At 41.7% G+C, this 21042-nt stretch overlaps 1 protein-coding gene across 2 annotated transcripts in view; it reads left to right on the top strand.

Annotated features, from left to right (window-relative positions):
* The first annotated feature begins 260 nt into the window (after positions 1 to 260).
* Positions 261 to 21042, top strand: part of LOC124772519 (protein CREBRF homolog) — a 104818-nt gene continuing 84036 nt past the window's right edge. The window contains exons 1-2 of one of the 2 annotated variants that reach the window (XM_047249452.1): positions 261 to 289; positions 416 to 1587. In XM_047249452.1, the coding sequence (XP_047105408.1) occupies positions 279 to 289; positions 416 to 1587 (1183 nt within the window). In that variant the 5' untranslated portion in view covers positions 261 to 278. Of the gene's footprint in view, positions 290 to 343; positions 1588 to 21042 lie in introns of those variants that run through there. The other variant, XM_047249367.1, reaches the window with a different exon arrangement.

The following is a 21042-nucleotide window of genomic DNA, read 5'->3' as shown; positions in this document are numbered from 1 at the left end:
CTTTGTATCCTACATGATGTTGTGCAATCAAAACAAAGATTTTGTTGTTGTCTAGGCAACACTGTATTGCAACATGTTGTTTTTGGACGCTTGCTGATAAGAATGAAGGAAATTATGAAACACAGAGACAGATTGCACGATGTCATCTTCATTATTCCATTGTATTCTTGGATTTTAACGTACCATTTAGACAAAAGCTTTTAGAAGTGAGTGTTATTGCCTTCTCTGCCAAGGTTAAAAATAAGTCCAAGGACGGTGTTTGGCATTTGAATCAAAACATGTGCATTAGGTATATTTACATAGCTAACACGTTACCCAAAGCTATACTATGTGTAAGGAATGAAAAGTTAATGTTTTATATAATTCTGAAGTGAGAAAGATAGTATTAAACACTATTGTTTATGGTATGTTACAGGTTAGCTTTCATCAGCAAAATAAATGACATAAGAGACAATAAAAACATGGCTGATCCTTTTTATACAGGGGAATTATTTATTGACCAGGGAGTAACAGTGAAGCAAGAGCCATTGGTAATGGACAGCACTAGTAGCACAACAGCTAGTGTCCCAATACCACATCGTAGAGGCATGGATCTTTCAGATTTTAGAGACTTTGGATTTGACTTTGTGGATATCTCCTCACCATCTTCTGTATCTCAAGACAATACACCAAATGCTACCAATATTGTTAGTGTCACAGAACTGTATGCAGAGTCTCCAGTGTGGACCACAAAATTGCCTAGTGATTGTGAAACCAGTAGAAGTGATACATTTCGAATGGATGATGATGATATCTTCCAAGTTGATAAAGCAGATCTTATTCAAGGACCTACACTTGCAGAATTGAATGCAAATGATGAGAACTTGTTAGATGATTTGAATTTTGATGATCTGTTATTGCCAGAAGAAAATAGCTACTACATCAATGTGCCGCCTTTTGCATCACAGTCAAGGACATCTGCTGCTCCTCCACTTGTCCAAGTCACAAATGTGAACTCTAATTTAGGAAATAATAATGTAGCACAACTTTCCCAGAGCCTTGTTCCATCTTCATTTCCACCAGCTGGACTTGGTTTTTACAAGGATGCATTCAGTGTATCGTCAAGTGTACCATCCAGCCCATTGGACGTTTTTTTGAGTGGCAAACCTAGTAATGGTGTTCAGACAGTTGATGCTCTTTCACCAGGGAGTCAAAACAGCTCTAGTTCTTCGTTGCTTCTTCATTCAGCAGCATCGTCTGTCACCCCTCCACCTCTTGGAGTCAGCCCATTGCAGCAGAAACACAGTACCCTACATGAACTTTTACTCAAAAAGGAAACATACTCTTCAGCGTCACCGGAGAGGCAGCTTTTTGTTCAGTCAGTTCCAGGACCACTCAGCCCAACTAACTCTGTAAGTCCTGTCCCAGAAGTGCCATCAGGTAGTAGAATAACAAGAAGCGGTAATACAGGATATGGATCAAGATTATCGTCGTCAGCTCCAACTCATCTTGGATTGGAACAAATTTGGCAGCGCAGGGAACCTCGGCAGCATCTTCTTTCTACTGGATCATTAGCTGAAGCAGGATCCACTTCTTCAATCTCTACAGGTAAATATTTATGTTTGGATAGAATAATAAAATACAAGAAAATTGAAATCCATTCATCGAGAATACATACTGCATAGCTTATGCATAGAATCTGATATGATTCCTTTTATATTTTTATGTGATTTATAATGGAATAAAGCATTATGTAAAGGTTTTTTAAATTACTGCTACCAGTCACAAACTTTGTTGACTGGCGTATTACTTATTTATTTAGTGACCTGTTTCGAGGGTATACCTCATCTTCAGGCAAATGGCATTACAAAAACAATTTTACAATAAGGTCCTACTGATGTTACATAGTCTTTTCATAAATGCTGTGGTTATCCTGTGGAAGAAGAGAAAACTTAGTAAGAGGCGATGTCATTTTGGAAGCTGGACTGTGTTTGCATCAAAATGGTTTGTAACGGTCACTCATTTTGTTCTTCTGGCGTGGCAGTCTCGTTGTGATGAGCTGAGGTGTTTCCATTTCTTGAAGAGACAGACGGTCTGTTTATGTGCGGATGGATAAGTGTGTGTATGCGAGTGTATACCTGTCCTTCCCCTCCCCCCCCCTCCCCCCTAAGGTAAGCCTTTCTGCCCCTGGGATTGGAATGACTCCTTACCCTCTCCCTTAAAACCCACATCCTTTCGTCTTTTCCTCTCCTTCCCTCTTTCCTGATGAAGCAAACCGTTGGTTGTGAAAGCTTGAAATTTGTGTGTGTGTTTGTGTGTTTTTTGCCTCTATCAACATACCAACGCTTTCGTTTGGTAAGTTACAGCATCTTTGTTTTTAGAAATATTGTTGTGTATATGTTCTCACACATTTTGAAAACTAAGTGTAAATACATTATAGAACTCCACAAGATTTGTCATTTATAAAACACATGCTCCCAGATGGGTTGTCAACTGAATAAATGGTGAAAGTACAACATCCATAGCACCAGTAGAGTTAAAACTACACACCATGCCGACGACCTCATGCGAGATTGTTGGCATGGCGTGTAATTTTAACTCTGTTGGTACTATGGATTTGGATTGGATTTTTGGGAACAGAGTGGAATGGGCCCATATTGGTTACATTTGGGAACCGTGTGGAATAATTACTCACTTAGAGCTTTTTGTAGGTGATTGTCTACAGCTGTTTTCTACCGGTTTCATTTGTTAAAATCATCTTCAAAGAGAAAAACATTGACTGTCACTAACTCAAACATTTCCATCATATACAAATGTAGAACATATGTAATTGTCGTAGTAGCCTACCTTAACATAGTCAATACAAGCATGCTGTACCTTGGCACAAGGACTGTAGTGCACATCTTGTGGCCATCAAATGTGCGCTACTGTAATTGTGGCTAGGCACACAATCATTTTTAGTTTTACATTTGTGTGGCTCATATATGACAGAAATATACGGTTGAGCTATTGATGTAGAATGTCTTTTTCGTTGAAAATTATTGTAATAATTTAAACTGGTTAGAGAGTAAATGTAAAGTTGTACAGCTGATGGAACAAATATGCATTTTCCTAATTATTTATTTGTTCACATGAAACACTTTGCAGCATGTGAAATCAACATAAAACAAATAACAGTGACTGTGGCAGAAAATACAAATAAATAAGAGAAATAGTTATGTTTGAGAGGGAAAAAAGTATTGATACGAATTTTGTATGTTCTAGCGTAGGCATTTGGTTCTTCTGCAAACATTTATGTAGGATGGGACAGTGATTTAAATAATAACTGATTTACTTAATATCCAGATAAGTGTTGTACGAGGAAAACTAGTCAGACAGGTCTGTATGCCACAGGTTTCAGTATTGTGCCATCGTTATTTTTATTGTAGTGTATGCATGAGGTTTCCCATTGTATACCAGTACAGCATAAAGTAATTGTTTGCGACATGATTCAAGCATCATAATGAAGTCTATGATAGGCTCATAAGTAAAAGAATAGATAAAAAAAACAGTTTTTAATGAACTACCGCATTGAAAAACGCATTTCAAACGATTTTGTGCAAGACAGTTTGTATCTTCAATAATAATAATAATAATAGTGGAATATGGCAGAAAAAGAATATGTGAAATCAAATTTTCGGAGTATATATGTATAAGAGTTTGATCTCTAAACAATGCACTTAAATCACTTTCACGTGGTTAACTTCAGAAACATTTTCTCTGCATGTGATTAATGAGTTTGGTGATCATAATGTGAGGAAGTTATTTTATTGTGCATATTTTCATTAATTAATGGTATAATTATGGAATGATATTGTGGGGCAATAGATGTAGGTCTAAGGTATTCTTTGGGACAAGGGACTCCTTCACGCACAACGTAACACAGCCCTTACTCTTTGAAGGTTATTTGTGGTGTACAGTGTTCTCCTTCTGCTCTGATTGTAAACTCCATAACAGAACTAACTGATAAGAACTACCTAATGTACATGATATTAAGTATATCACATTACATGATCGCTATATAATTCCTGAAGTTGAAACAGGTGCAGTACAGTAATATGATCTTGTCATGTGTGTAATTCTCACAGTGAGACTTAAAACCTACCAGTTACATACGTCCTCCTGGAATAGAGTCAATTTGTTTGCTGTTATATTTGGATACTGCAGTCACCTATAAATTTATCTTGTAAAGCTGGTCCTGCTATTCAGTCCCAGCTAATAATCCTCTTCATTGTGCTCAGGTCCTCTTCCCTGAAGATTTCATCAATTGCTGGAAAAAGGGCTCATTTCTCTCTTCAAACAGTGTAAAGAATTCATAATAAGAGTTCCATCATTTCAACCATATATTGTCAGATTAACCATTAATACAACCAAACCATGGAAAATACAGGATGGAATGTAACAATATTATGTAAAGGAAAGTTTTTACCCACCATATAGAGGAACAGATAAGCGCAACAAAAAGACTGTCACAAATAAAGCTTTCAGCCAGTAAGACCTTTGTCTGTTTTTCAGGAAGGCCTTACTGGCCGAAAGCTTTATTTGTGACAATCTTTTTGTTGTGCTGATCTGCCACTCAGCATCTCCGCTACTTTCGTTTTCATAATATTGTAACCATTAATACAATATACTTTACAGTGAGCGCCAGGGTCCTCTTCTTATCTGGTTTGTATAGAATAGAGTAAATCTAATACTATACATTTTCCATAATGTTCATTGTTGTGCTCTTTAGTTATTCTGTGGTGGACCGTCATGGCACCTTCTGTCTGCGGCTGCATGGAATGACACGCCCACCACACCAATTGTAACAAAATGTCATGTTAGACTACAGTCTGTGTAAGTCACAAACAATTTTTGTTTCTCAAGAAGTTTGGCTGCAATAACCTTGGTATTAATTTATTCACTTTAGTATTTGTGTATTTTGGTGTTTGTTGATAAGTTTTTAATTAATGTGTAAAAATGTCTAATCAAATAATGGAAACTCCAGGTAGAAATATCAACAATGTAGGAAAAGATGGATTCAAGGCAAGCACACCTCACGCACACACGACCGCCAACTCCAGCATCTTGGGCCCAAGACGATGGAGTTGGCAGTTGTGTATGCATGAGGTATGCTTGCTTCTGTGTGTGTGTGTGTGTGTGTGTGAATGTTGTCTCTCTCTTTACTGATCAAGGCTATGGCCGAAAGCTATATGTGAGTGTTTTTTAATTATGCCTATCTGGGACTTCATGTGTCTTCTTTACAATAGGTAGCAATGTATCTTTTCCTAAAGTGTTGTAAAAATGTCTAAACTTTCCATAAGTTAGAAAACTGTCACCTAATATCAGTGGAAAGGACATTAGCACATCATTTATTTTGTAATATGTCGTTTCCATTTTTTCTGATTTTCACACGTATTATCTATTTTCAATGATTTCCTCACTTTGAATCTACAGAATGAGCAATGTACCCATCTTATCAGTTTAAATATTTCGGAATATTCATGACAGCCCCACAGTTGGTTTTTTTCGCTGAAGAAATTTGTTGTGAACAATCCTTTGCTGTTTTAGAGTAATAGAGATATTCACAAATACAGTACCAGATGGGAAAAAAACCCACTAGACTTCTCTCGGCTGGATCTTTGACACAGAAATGAGTGAAATGTACAAGTATATAATAATATTCCCACGGAAATAAAATTTCTTACAGGCAGTAGAAATGTTTTAAAATGTAGATTAAAGTTGTGTATCTTATTGAAAACTACTCCTTTATTATACAGCGTGGAGAAAAATGGTGTCATGAAATTTTAACCCTGGATAGCTGATGCCAGTAGGAACCAAAATTACTAGTGTTGTGTAGGTTGACAACACACCATTTTTAAACTGAGGAAATGTGGCTTCATGCACTCGGATTGGCCGTGAGATTGCCCTGTTGCCGTTCGTTGGTTGATGGGCAGCGCTATGGTTGTCAGTTCACACATACAGTTGTTCCTCGCCCAGTTATTGCCTTAAGGTGATATGCACACATGTTGAATAGGTCTTCCTGTTTGTCACCGCCTCACGTCAGAGGCATTCACACGTAAGCTTCGTTTTGGAGCACACACAAATCACCTGCAATTTAGTCATACAGTAAGCATGATGGCACAGTATTTGTTTGAAACAATGAGATATGGTTTTTGTTTATGGACTAGCCAATGGTAATGTGCATGAAGCTCCACAGTTGTATGAGGAACGGTACCCAGCAAGACTCCACCCACACCTGCAGATGTTTACAGCAATTCACCAGCGACTTAGCGCAACAGCCTCGTTAGTGGGATATCGTGATGATGCTGAAAGAACTCGAACGCTACAGAATGCTGCATTTGAAGAGACTGTTCTCGAATGCTTTGAGGAAGCAACTACGACAAGTACTTGAGCAGTTCGACATGAGTTGGGGGTCACTAATTGGTTAGTCTGGGAGGCTTTGAGGGATGACAGTCAGCATCCACCCTGTCCAGGACCTAAATCCGGTGGCGGACTATGAACACAGGCTAGGGTTTTGTCAGTTGTTTCTGCGATATGTTGCACGAGATCCCGACTTCCCCGTCATTGCGTTATTTAACATCAAGCGCACCTTTCATCGGGATGACCTTTACGACACTCGAAATGTTCTTTCCTGAGCAAAGAGACATCCTCACGTCCAGAGCATTTGGTAACAGTTCAATCCCGTGGCCAATCAGAGCGCGTGGCACCAAGTTTCTGTAGTTTAAAAATGGTGCATTGTTGACCTACACATCGTTAGTAACTCTGGTTCCCACTGGCATCAGCTATCCAGGGTTAAAATTTCGTGGCACAATTTTTCTCCACCCTGTAGAAGGATTCTCGATTAGAAATGAGTAGACAATTACAAACTAACAATGGCCAGCATATAGCCATCTAAATATATTTTTTGAATGTTTTATGCCACCATATGTTCAATTGACATATTCCATATCATGTTTGTTGTGAATATGATCTATGAAACAAGTAATTGCTAACCAAGGGGTAACTGAAAACAGCAATAGTATTTGTAATGCAACACCAGGAGTAAAATAAGTCATGGTGTGACAGTGGTAAAGAAAGAGAAATTGTAAACCATAAAAATATTTGACCCGCTCTCCAGTGGTATTATTTGTGTTGTGTGTGGACTATGTCTCTCAGATTTTCTTCGTGCTTATAGGATCTGAAGGTTAGTATCTGGACATAAAATTGCTAGAGCTGTAGAATGTAATTCTCAAAACAGAGAGAGAGAGAGAGAGAGAGAGAGAGAGAGAGAGAGAGAGAGAGAGAGCTGGAAAAAGTGGCCTTTGAAGTTTAGATGATTTCTGAGCCCAGCTAAGTATTAAACACTTGAAGATAATTTATGAAATAATTGGTGGCCCAGTGCATGGCATAATCTGCTTGTACTTGTATGATCATTAATTCAAATCTTGCTGGTAGCATTCTTTCTTTTTAATTTCATCTTTATTGACAAATAAAAATATTAGTTAATAAATGTTGTGGTCTTCAGTCCTGAGACTGGTTTGATGCAGCTCTCCATGCTACTCTATCCTGTGCAAGCTTCTTCATCTCCCAGTACCTACCGCAGCCTACATCCTTCTGAATTTGCTTAGTGTATTCATCTCTTGGTCTCCCTCTACGATTTTTACCTTCCACACTGCCCTCCAATACTAAATTGGTGATCCCTTGATGCCTCAACACGTCTCGTACCAACCGATCCCTTCTTCTCATAATTTTTCAATAAAAATAACATATTTTATTTTTAATTACTGTCAGAATGAAAATACAAATATTCACAGTGAACTAAAATTTTGTACCAAAATCTGAAACATCAAAGATAAAATCAAATATTTGTTTTTGTTTATAGATAAAGAAGTATTACTGATGTACATAATTCATATCATTTAGCAAGAAGGCATTGATTTGTCTGTGTCATATTTTGTTTTCATATGAACAGCTATTATTAAAAATTATAATTCAGTGTTTTTAAATTAATTTTTTTATTTTTGTTAAAGAAATGGATTTTTTTGAAAAAAAGTAAAAATGTGCTTGCTGCTAGTGAGATTTGAACCATTGACTTTACAGTTACAATCCCATTGTGCTACACATTCACCTAGCGCACTGTTAATGGGTTGCCTTTGTCCTCGCACAGCTAATACAGCTTTCCACTTTCACTGTACCCACTTCTGTCAAACCCAAAATAAAAGTTTTTACCCATAGCTGGAAATGTAATATTAGTGCGGGATATAATTTTGACTTAATTTGTTTGAAGCTTTACTCCAAATCTAGGTTAAATTTTACTTAAGGCAGTGGTGGTTTAGTGTGCTGATGTTGGCAATGACTGTTGAATGCTGGGAATTATGTGACATTGGTGCTAGCCAGTCATGTGATAGTATACAGTATCCAACGACAATTGCTATTTTGTTTTGGCGGAATTCTTTTCATGTCAGTCTCTTCTTATTGATGAAAAATGTTTTATCACAGTATATTTAGTTTACAAAAATAATTAATTTACTGAGTGGGCAAGGCTACATACAAGAACCTGTCACCCATAGAGCAGGAACAGCATTAGTTATTTGCTTCAATCGATTGGTTGTCATGAATTCCCAGCATTCAGTGGTTGTTGCCAACACCAGCACACTATGCCACCACTGCTGTAAGTAAAACTGCCCAAATCTATAATGTATGCATTGGACTAGTCATTCATGGACCGTCTCAAAAGTTAGCTGAAAACAGTGTAGTCATGGTTTTTCAAATGCTTTCAGGATTTCCTTTAAAATTTTCAGATATTCTTCCCAGGTATTTGTCAGTCTGACAGTATCGCTGATGTAAACTTCCGGAAGTACTCTCCACATAGAACTTCATCCAACACTCATGAAGGCAGAAGCAGAATTGCTGAGTCTGAAAGTAGTTGTTCTGATTTGCTAACTTCTTTTCTTATAGAAGTCCCTCTGACTTCCTTTATAAAGTTCTAGCTACCAATAAGTGATTGTTAAGTATGACCAGAAAGTATTTTATATCTTTAAATGTTTATAATAGGCCTTTTCTAGTCTGTCTCTTTTGAGATATACTGGTATTATTTTGTTTCCCTCCATCCAGTAAAGGATGGTGTTTTTATTTAATGATTTTCCCTACCAACATGTTCTCGGTGTCAGCTTCTATTGTACTCTTTGTTGGCAGTGGATTGGAGTATGGGTTAACATAAAAAGATTGTTGGTCACATAGGCCTACTTTGAATTTACAAATGCAACCGCACATGCATGCTAGCTCAGAAGCAAATATGATTGAATAACATTTTAAAATTTCCGGTGATTCTTGTTTCGTAGTACTTGATAGGCCTTGCATGGTGTTAATCTTATCATGTACATTGTGATTTCTGTTGTATTCTGTAAACTACTATCTTATCATGTACATTGTTATTTTGCAAACTACTGGTTTGTCTTTGCCTTGACTTCTGAAATTGCATCTCGTCTTTTCATGCACACTTACTTAAATTCTATGTTCACGGCAGTGTCATCATTCTTCATGAAATATCTTGTAAATTTGCTTTCTTCATCCCTGCTTAATGGTGTTATATTGCCCTCAGCAAAATTTAGTTTTATTTTTGGATCCATCATGTTCCCTACTTTCATTATAAGTCACTTGGAGATTGTGTTGTCAATCTTGCTTATACTCTTGTTAATGCATTTTGAGTTTTAATTGTGTTTGATTGCTCACTGGCTTGCTTTTGCTTCTGTCCACAACTGAAGTAAGTATACTATATTCGGAAAATGTGGTTTTATTTTGTATTTCCTTCAGGTGTTTGTAAAGCTTTGCAGCAATTGCACAGATTTTGTTTATGCTTTCTTTGAGAGCATCTGAGTACATCATACCATATGTCTGCTTTAGTATATGTCATTAATTCTGCGTTGATAACATTTTTTTTTTCCTCTGTGAATAGGACATGTTCAATTTCTTCGTTGTTTTTCTTGTTGGAGAAAAATTTTTCTTTGTTAATTGTTTACTGATTACCAGTGCTATCTACAATTAACATTTTTGAATGCATTTAAGGACATACCATTTCACTTGTCTTACTTTTGCCTGGAAATCTGAGCGTGGATGGCAGAAGGTTAAGATTAGATGTCTTAGGGATGCCACGTCCATTAAAGACACAGCTCAAGCTCAAAATTGGCAAAGATGTTAAAGGGCATATGAAAAGTGTCCTTTTCAAAGTTGCTTTTACTGATTTCGGTAAACAATGGAAAACCTAAATCTATATGGCCAGGCAGAAATTTGGACTCTACTTCTAATGAATGTGGACTTCATTGTGAGCTGCTGTCTTGTCTTGAAATCTGGCAGTAAATCCTAAGAAGTTCTGGTCATGCGCAAAGTATACTAGTGGCAGGAGACAGCCAGTACCTTCACAACATGACAGCAGTGGTAATGTTAGCCACGGAAGTACCAGTAAAACGTGTTTACTAAACACTGTTTTTCAAAAGTCTTTCATTAAAAAAAGAATCAGTAAATGTTCCAGAATTTGACTCGAGAGCTGATGACAGCGTGAGTAATTCGGTAGTAGATACCCATGTTGTAGCAAAACAACTTTGTGACTTAATAAGGGAAAGTCTCCTGGCTGAGTTTGTATAACAACGGTATGCGCCCCCCCCCCCCCCCCCCCCAAGGGGGTCCACAACCCTTTTGTGGATACGTACGTAGTGAGCACGGGACCCCAAGCTAATGTGGCCCTCCTTCCTTTCCAGGCTGCATACCTTCCTTTACTGCATCCTTCCCTATCACCCGTCTTCGCCCCCCCTCCCCTCACCTCTGGCTCTTTCCTTCCCTTTCTCCCCCCCTGGGAGTATGGTTTGTGCCTACGTCCGGAGACGGACGCTTGTAAATGTAACGCATTCTTCGCCTTCTCTGCTTGTATGTCTTCATCCTTCCTTTGTCCTTCTCTTTTCCTTACCCCTTCTCTTTACCCTTTTCTCCGCTGCGGCGTTTGAGACCTCTCTTCTTTCCTTTCCCTTTCTTTGTTTTTCCCTTTCTCTTTCTTCCTCCCTGTGCGTGTCTGAAGGCCGACCCACGCATTTTCGTGCGTAGCCAGTGACAGGGTAACACGTAATTCCCCGCCCTGGGTAGACAGGTAGGCCACATACGTACCCCCCTGGTAACAGCCAGGCCCAGGGAGGGGTGATTACCCGAGCTGATACCTTCCGAAAGTGCCGATTGGTCCCTCCGTCCGTTTGTCGGGAGGTGTGACCTGAGGTGTGAACAGTCACCTAAGGCGGGAGTTCCCTCAGAGAGGGCCCCCACAAGGGAGGAGCGCGCCATCGGAGATGCCGGTAATCATGGGGGATTCTTCCGCAGTGGTTTCCTCACCTTCCACTATGTCTGCTCACAAGCGTAAGTTCACTGAGTCTCAGCCACAGACAGTTCTTCCATCATTGCCACAGTTCCTTGTTGTTTCTCGGTCTGATGATGGTCACGACTTCTCCACGGTCAATCCTTTCATTATTCAGAAAGGTGTCGACGCAATTGCAGGTCCTGTAAAGTCTTGTTCCAGATTATGGAATGGCACCTTGTTGTTAGAAACAATCAGTGCCCTCCAGGCACAAAAATTGCTGCGTACTTCACTTCTCCACACCTTCCCTGTCCGGTTGGAACCGCACTGTACTTTAAATTCCTCGCGTGGAGTCGTTTATACACGCTCTCTCGATGGATTGTCTGACGACGAAATTCAGCACTACCTGTCTGAACAGGGCGTAACGGCTGTTCATAGGGTTATGAAAAGGGTTGACACGAACATCATTCCAACCCGCACTGTCTTCTTGACATTTGACAAAGTTCAACTCCCATCCAAAATCAAAGCAGTCCATGAGATAATTTCCGTTCGCCCTTACGTCCCAAACCCTACGCGTTGCTATCGGTGTCAGCGGTTCAATCACACCAGCCAGTCCTGTTCCAATCCGGCCAAATGTGTTACGTGTGGCAAGGATGCCCATGAGGGTGCTTGTCCACCTCCATCCCCTCGCTGCATCAACTGTATGGGTGACCACGCTGCTTCCTCTCGAGATTGCCCCATTTTTAAAGACGAAAAGCTCATCCAGGAAATCAGAGTGAAGGAAAAGGTGTCGACCTTTGCTGCTCAAAAATTATTTGCCAGTCGACAGCCCACCGTGCCTCAGACACGAAAATACAGCACTGTCCTTGCTTCTCCTCGGCCAGCAAAGGAGGCGGCCACGCAGACTTGCGACCTCACCTTTAGTGCCACGGTCGTCAGATCGGCCAGCGCAAAGATCGCCCGTTCAACCTCACCACTTTTGCCTGCCCACTCTACGGCTCACCCTTCATCGGGTTCTGCTAAATCTCGAGCCCAAAAGTCAGACACCAAGACTTCGAAAAAAGAGCATACTCGTGAAGATTTTTTACGTACCCCGACTTCACAGCCATCGGTTCCTCCTTCATCTAAACATCATATTTCCAAGAAGGCTAATAAGAAACCCAGTTCATCTCCTTCTCCGCCGAGGCATGTCTCATCTACAGCACCACCTGGTGGAAATCGCCCTCGGCCGTCTTCTGTGTCGCCGAGGCGCACTGCTGGTGGCTGATCAACTGGCCGATCGCTGGTGGCAGGAGCTGCTCCTGAACAACCTATGGATCACAGGATCTTCTGCCTTCGGCTGAATGCCATTCCATGCTGTCGGTCGCAAGCTCTGAGCAGTTGTTGAGTTGACGGCAACCTTGGTCACATTCCTCCATTTTTCTGTTCACCCTTTGTCCATTATCCACTGGAATATCCGTGGCATTCGAGCCAATCGGGATGAATTGTTGATCCTCTTACGATCCTACTCGCCGGTCATCTTCTGTCTTCAGGAAACAAAGCTGTGTCCCCATGACCGCTTTGTTCTCCCCCATTTTCAGTCTGTCCGATTTGATCTCCCCTCTGTTGAAGGCACTCCAGCCCATGGAGGACTCGTGATTCTTCTCCATGATACTCTCCATTATCACTTAAACACTTCCTTCCAAGCTGTCGCTGTCCGTCTTTCCCTTTCTGGATATACCTTTTCTCTTTGTACTGTATACATTCCATCGTCCACACCAATGGCACGAGCTGATCTCCTTCATCATCTTCGTCAGCTTCCACCCCTCTATTTGCTGGTTGGGGACTTCAATGCCCACCACCCGCTTTGGGGTTCTCCACATCCTTGTCCACGTGGCTCACTATTGCTAGACGTCTTCCACCAAGCGGATCTAGTTTGCCTCAACACTGGGGTCCCCACATTTTTGTCTGCCTCCACGACAAATTTCTCTCATTTGGACCTTTTGGTCGGTACTGTTCCGCTAGCTCGGCACTTCGAATGGTTCGCCCTTGATGATACACACTCGAGCGATCACTTTCCATGTGTCCTTAGACTGCAGCCTCAACTGCCCTATATGCGCCCGTGGCACTGGAAGTTTGCCCAAGCCGATTGGACACTTTTTTCGTCTCAAGCGACATTCGATGACCGTCACTTTCCTAGCGTCGACGATGAGGTCATACATATTATCAACGTTATTCTTACAGCTGCGGAACGTTCAATACCACGCACCTCCGAATTGCCCCGGCGCCCCCCAGTTCCTTGGTGGAACGAGGCATGCCGTGACGCAATACGTGAGCGGCGACGTGCTCTTCGCGTTTTCCGCCACCATCCTACTTTGGCCAACTGTATCTGCTATAAGCAGTTCTGTGCACGATGCCGTCACGTCATCCGCGATAGCAAGAAGGCAAGCTGGAAATTCTTTATTAGCTCATTTAACACCTTCACTCCCTCCTCGGAAGTTTGGAGTCGGATTCGACGGTTATCAGGCGCGCCTAGTTTCTCCCCAGTCTCTGGGCTCACTGTCGCGCGTGATACGTTAGTGGACCCCGTCGCAATTTCTAACTCCTTTGGTAAACACTTTGCTGAGATTTCGAGCTCTACAAATTACCCATCAGCATTTCTCCCGAAGAAACGTGCAGTGGAAGTGCAACCTCTTGCTTTCTTCTATCAAAATCGCGAAAGCTATAATACTGTTTTCTCCATGCGGGAACTCCAACATGCACTCTATTCTTCTCGCTCCTCCACCCCAGGACCGGATGGTATCCACATCCAAATGTTGCTGCATTTATCAACCCATAGTCTGCGTTACCTCCTTCGCATTTATAATCGAATTTGGACCGACAGTACTTTTCCCAGATGATGGCGGGAAGCGATCGTCATTCCTGTTCTGAAACCTGGAAAGGACAAACATCTCCCCTCTAGCTATCGCCCCATTTCTCTCACGAGTAGTGTATGTAAGGTTTTGGAGCGTATGGTGAATTGCCGTTTAGCTTGGTGGCTGGAGTCCTGCAGTCTTTTAACACCTGCCCAATGCGGTTTTCGAAAGCATCGTTCTGCAGTTGACCATATTGTTTCCCTCTCCACTTATATCATGAACAATTTTCTCCGGAAACGCCAAACAGTAGCAATATTTTTTGATCTGGAGAGAGCATACGATACCTGTTGGAGGACAGGCATCCTCCGCACACTGTTCTCTTGGGGCTTTCGAGGCCGGCTGCCCCTTTTTCTTCACGAATTTATGGCAGAGCGCACATTTAGAGTGCGGGTGAACACTACTCTCTCCCGTACTTTCTCCCAAGAAAATGGGGTACCCCAGGGCTCCGTGCTAAGTGTTGTACTGTTTGCTATTGCCATAAATCCAATTATGGATTGTCTCCTTCCTGATGTCTCGCGCTCCCTCTTTGTGGACGATTTTGCGATCTACTACAGCTCTCAACGGACCAGCCTTCTTGAACGATGTCTTCAAGGATGTCTCGATTGCCTCTACTCTTGGAGCACCGAAACCGGCTTCCGTTTTTCTCCCAGTAAGACCGTTTGTGTTAATTTTTGGCGATGTAAGGAGTTCCTTCCACCCTTCTTACATCTAGGACCTGTCAACCTTCCGTTTTCAGACGTCGCTAAATTCTTGTGTCTTATGTTTGACAGAAAACAGTGCTGGTCCTCCCACGTTTCCTATCTTTCGGCTCGCTGTCTGCGATCGCTCAACACCCTCCGTGTCCTGAATGGTACCTCCTGGGGAGCGGACCGAGTGGTCCTTCTCCGCCTCTTATCACGCCTTAGTGCGCTCGAAATTGGACTATGGAAGCATAGTTTACTCCTCTGCTTGGCCGTCTATTCTTCGTCGTCTCGACTCTATCCACCACCGTGGATTACGTTTAGTGTCTGGAGCTTTTTACACCAGCCCTGTGGAAAGCCTTTATGCTGAGACTGCTGAACCTCCGCTGTCCAATCGGCGAGCAGTCCTTCTGAGTCGTTATGCTAGCCATCTGTCTTCCGTGCCTGCTAATCCAGCCTATGACATTTTTTTCGATACCTCCTTTGATGTAGGGTATGCAGGCCGCCCCTCCTCCCTACTACCACCGGGAGTCCGCTTCCGTCAACTGCTCCATTCTCTTTCCTTCCGCTTTCCTAAAACCTTGACAACTTGGGGTACAGCACCGCCTTGGTTCCGTCCCCGGATCTGCCTGCTCTGTGACCTTTGTCAATTTCCCAAGGATGGTGCCCCTTCACTTGTTTATCGTCGGGCATTTGCTGCTCTATGTGCACAAATGAAGGAAGCCACATTTATTTACACTGATGGCTTGAAAACATCGTTAGGTGTAGGGAGTGCCTATATTGTTGGCGACACCCCAAATCAATTTCGGCTTCCCGACCAGTGTTTGGTTTGTACTGCGGAGCTCTATAATGTTCTCCAGGCTGTTCGCTACATCCACCGCCATCAGTGGATACAGTATGTTATCTGCTCAGATTCTCTCAGCTCTCTCCTCAGTCTCCAAGCTCTTTACACTGTGCAACCTCTGGTCCACCGGATTCAGGACTGTCTGCGCTTGCTCCACCTGGGGGGGGGGGGGGGTCTCGGTGGCGTTCCTCTGGCTCCCGGGACACATTGGTATCTGTGGAAATGAGGCGGCTGATATTGCGGCCAAGGCTGCAGTCTCTCTTCTTAGGCCAGCTGTTCAATTGATTCCCTTCGCCGATCTACGGAGCGTTTTATGTTGTCGTGTCGTTCTTTTATGGCACGCACATTGGTCAACACTTCCCCATAATAAATTGCGGGACGTGAAAGCTCTTCCTTGCGCTTGGACCTCTTCCTCCCAAACGCGTCGTCGGGAGGAGGTAATTTTAACTAGACTCTGGATAGGGCACTGTCTTTTTAGCCATCGACATCTTTTAAGCGGCGATCCTCCCCCACTCTGTCCCCACTGCTCTCAGCTGTGGACGGTAAGACACCTTTTAATTGAGTGCCCCTATTTTACTCCGTTACGCGCCCGTCTACAGCTGTCGCCTGATCTATCGTCAATTTTAGCAGATGACACGCGCTCGGCCGATCGCGTTCTCGAGTTTATTAGTGCCAGTGAAATGACATCAGTCATTTGAAGCCCCCTTTTTTTTTGGACAACCAACCCCTTTCTGTAGTGGATTTTTAAGCCTTCCTTCTGCTTTTAGTTTCTCCAATTTTTTGAGTTTCGTTCCCATTGCTGCTGGTTTCCATTTTCGGTTTTTACTGTTTCCTAAGTCACTGACCGGGCGCTAATAACCATAGCAGTTTTGCGCAAAAAAAAAAAAAACCACGGTATGCAGATGAAATAGTTCAGTTTTTATCTATCATACACAACCCTTTCCTTGATGAAAGATCTGTAGATCTACCTGAAGACTGCAAAGTGGCAAAGGTCATACCAAAACACTAGAGAAGGAGGTACAAGTAATCTGTTGAATTGTAGACCCCATAACATTGGCAGAGATTTTTATTAGTATTTTGAACCTGTATTATGTTCCAACATCATAAAATACTTCGAAGAAAACTGTGTGTTGACACACAACTTCAGAAAATACCATTCCTATGAGGCAGTACTGACTCTTTACTCACATGAAATAAAAGTGCTATTACCAATGGATCTCAATCAGTTCCACATTTCTGTTTTTCCAGAAGCATTTTCATACAGTTCCTTAATCAGATTGTATGCATTTGGAGTATCATCTCAGCTGTGTGCATCTGAATTAGCCATTCCCTGTCAGAAAGATCTCATGTAGTAGTAATTGACACTTTTCTTAATCCATATAAACAACTTAGTAGACAGTCTGAGCAGATCTCCTAGATTTTTTTGCAGATGACACAATAATTTACTACCTAGTAATGCCATCAGAAGAAGAAAAACAAATTGCAAATGCTTTAGACAAGATACCTGCAGGGTGCAAGAACTACTAATTGACCCTGAACAATAAAAAGTGTAAGGTCCTCCACATGAGTACTGTAAATTTGTGTTACACTGCAAATCACACAAATGTAAAGATTTTAGGCTCAGCTGAATACCTAGGTATAACAATTACAGACAACTTAAGTTGGGATCATCACAAAAAATGTCGTGAGGAAGCGAACCAGAGCCTGCGTTGTATTGGCAGAACACTTATAAATAGATCTACTGAAGAGATTGCGTACACAATGCTTGTCCGTCCTCTCCTGGAGTATTACTATGTCACGTGGGATCCTTACCAGATAGCATTGACGAAGGACATGGAAAAATTTCAAAGAAGGATAGCTCATTTTGTATTGTCATGAAATATGGGAGTGTGTCATGAATGTGGTGAACGATTTGGGGTGGCAGTCACTGAAACAAAGGCATTTCTTGTGGCGGCCAGAACTTTTCGCTGAATTCTGATTACCAACTTCCTACTCCCGTCTACATAGGAAGAAACGACCATCACTATAAAGTATGAGAAATAAGAACTCACCCACAAAAATTTAGGTAGAGAAATAGTCCGAAAGTCATTCTGTGCACCCTGTGCTTAACAGTGAAATATGAATTGCAGTGTAATTTTGTAGATGTAGAAGTACCATCTATCTTAGCTATTCTTCAATAAAATTCTTCAGGGTATCAGACCGCATCGTCATAATTTAAAATGCGCCAACGTTTCGGCCAGCGTTGCAGCTAGCCTTCATCAGGGCCTTAACGTAGTGCACAGGAAACCAACCAATACGGACAGGTACCTTCACGCCTCCTCCCACCATCACCCCACGCAGAAGAAGTCCGCCCTGCACACGCTAACGAAGAGAGCGTACAGGATAAGCGACGAAGAACATCTGAAGACAGAACTTGAACGCCTCAGGTCCATCTTCGGAACTGACAGCAAAATGTCGACAAGGGAGAAGACTAATAGGGAAGAGGAGGAGGAGGCACAGAGCATTGCTGTGTTACCATATGTACAAGGGGTCACCGAATGTATTGGCAAAATTCTACGAAAAGCCGACATCAAACCAATTTTCCGAAGCAGAAACAAAATATCAGACATGCTCGGTTCTACCAAGGATGCAGTTGACAAACTACACACAGCTGGCGTGTATGAAATTGGTTGTGTGTGTGGATTAGTCTACATAGGTGAGACGGGACGTCCGATTAGCACAAGGCTCTCGGAACATGAAAGATATATCCACCTGAAACAACACACTAAGTCAGCAGTGGCGGAACACCGAGACGAGTGCGGGAAACCAATATTTTTTCAAGAAGCCCGCGTCCTGGCGAAACAGCCTCTCACTTTCAAAAGAAAGATTAGAGAGGCGATAGAAATAGCCAAAAGACCCGCCAACATGAATAGAGAGGATGGGTACAAGCTTCCAAGGTCTTGGCTGCCTGCAATAGCAGGGCTACGGAGCGGCGGCAGAGCCGTGGCGGCCCATGCAGACACACAGAGAGCCGCAGTAGTGGTCGCGAGCACACAAAGCAATGGCACGCTGCAGCCGGCTTCTGGACAGCATGTAAACAGTGTGACGTCACAGCCATCACCTGTTCGCTATTCGTCCGTCTCCTCCAATGGGGTGGATTAATATAAAAACCAATAGAAAACAGCTATTTCAGCCAATGACAGATAATAAAGGAAACACCAATAAAGCATACCTTTCACCCCTCCTCCTCCTCCTTTTACAGCCAATCAAGTAACGACACGGTTTTCTCGTGCAGCTATTTAAGGACCCAAGTGTGTTTCATTCAGCAGTTAACGTAAGGCCCTGATGAAGGCTAGCTGCAACGCTGGCCGAAACGTTGGCGCATTTTAAATTATGACGATGCGGTCTGATACCCTGAAGAATTTTATTGAAGAAGACGACGGCCGCGGAAGCCTACGCTTACATATCTTAGCTATTCTCTGACTTGGCCACATTTCAAAATTGTAGTTAATACCTCTTGTTTGTTCATTTCTACAGCAGTTTCTCCTTTAAATAATTCAAGGAGTGAAGGTAACAGCTCAATGTACAATTGAGGCACTTAAGTCAATTGACAGAAAATAACTCCTTATAATACACATATTCAACCAATCATTTTCTATTATTGCAATTTTTCCTGTGTTAGATTTCCTTTGACCTTGTCTCTGTATTGATGCTTAAACGAGTACCAAAATTGTAACAAAAATTTTCATTAATCAATAATTTTTCTCTTTCTTTTGCAGTAAGTAATTGTTTGCTCTTCCTAATTCTTGCTACAGCATTTCTTCCTAAGTCATTGGATTTCAGAATCATTGAGCCACAATGAATTTGCTGCAAAATTAATCAGGATTTTGTAACTATATTGGTTGTTTCCAAAGATTGCTGCAGCATGCATGGTCCAGGCAGGTTGCAGTTGAGGTGGAATAGTTAACTGCAGCAACTGAATGGTATTGCGAGAAAGAATACAAGTATGGTTGCATTGTAATTGGTGTTTGATGTGTTTTTAGTTTCTTCATTTTAACACACTGACGTATCCTGAAATAAGAATACAAAGAGGTACTCAAAGTTTTGTGGAATATCGCTGCCCTGGGTGGAACTTGCATAATGTGCTTTTTCTCACTAGGTATTGCTCAGGGCTTTTCTTCATATAGCAATTTCCTTCACCACAGCTGTTTGCATGCCTTTGTTTTATTCAGTTTTTTAATTTTTATTTTGTATATACAATGCTAGATGAAAGTAAAAAAAGTGGCTGTGAAATTCTGCTCCCTGCTCATAAAAATTGTAATAGTAGTTTTGGGAATGAGAAGAGCTACTGCTGATATGTGCCCCTTCTTCTGACTGGTCACCAAAAAGAATGTTGAGTGGAAGCATGGTGTGCTTTGAAAGAACAGCTCCATATCAGCCCAGACTTTATTTGCCAAGATCATTACTGCTGATTAGTTATGTTTCTATTGTTGTATCACCAAAACTAAAAACAATGGAGCCAATGGAAGATGATGTTGCTGCCTGTCCCAATAAACTAAAGTGACATGAAGCATCTGTGGAGTACTACTTTTGTGTGTGTGTGTGTGTGTGTGTGTTTGTGTGTTCCATCCAGATCAGACTGTTAATCAGTTTTGTATTTGGAGGTATCAGAGATAGTGTAGCGATGAGCGCCAAAATAAGGTCCTATGTGGATAAGGGCTTTCCCACAATGACAATTCTGCTGGTCACACAGCCATCACTTTGCACAAGTTTTTGGCCAAAACGGCCCTACACATGTTACTCACGTGCCATGGCTCTATCCAACTTCTTTGTGTTTCCATAAAAGAGGAGTCTGGTAAAACACTGATTTGATGTCACAGAAGCAGATAAGAAAGTGAGAGAATCAATTTCAGGGAGGAGAAATTGTCACAAGTAAAGAAGCTACAGTATTGAACAGAATGTTGAAGACAGAGATAGGTGATGAGACATGGCAGTGCACTTTGGTAGATAGTTGAATCAGTGAAAGATTGAGGTTACAGAGCCGAGGTACCTGAATCATATAATTTTAAATCCTCGGTTATCATATACAGTGTGTTGTAGTTTGACACTTTTTCATCTCTCCTTTTTTCTGATATTCACTGTGGTCATATTAAAGCCTGTTTCTGTATCTGAAGGAATCGCATACAGAACACATTGAAGTTATACCTGGTGTTTCCTTTTGCTAATAAGATCTGATGATTGTCTTGTATTTATGCAACACTGGACTTCAAAAAAAAATAAAAAATGGCAGATTGTTTCCATGTTTTTTAT

Source organism: Schistocerca piceifrons, chromosome 1 (assembly GCF_021461385.2).
Source record: "Schistocerca piceifrons isolate TAMUIC-IGC-003096 chromosome 1, iqSchPice1.1, whole genome shotgun sequence".
NCBI lineage: Eukaryota > Metazoa > Arthropoda > Insecta > Orthoptera > Acrididae > Schistocerca > Schistocerca piceifrons.
The sequence above is the reverse complement of the archived record's forward strand: the minus strand, read 5'-3'. Positions and strand labels throughout refer to the sequence as shown.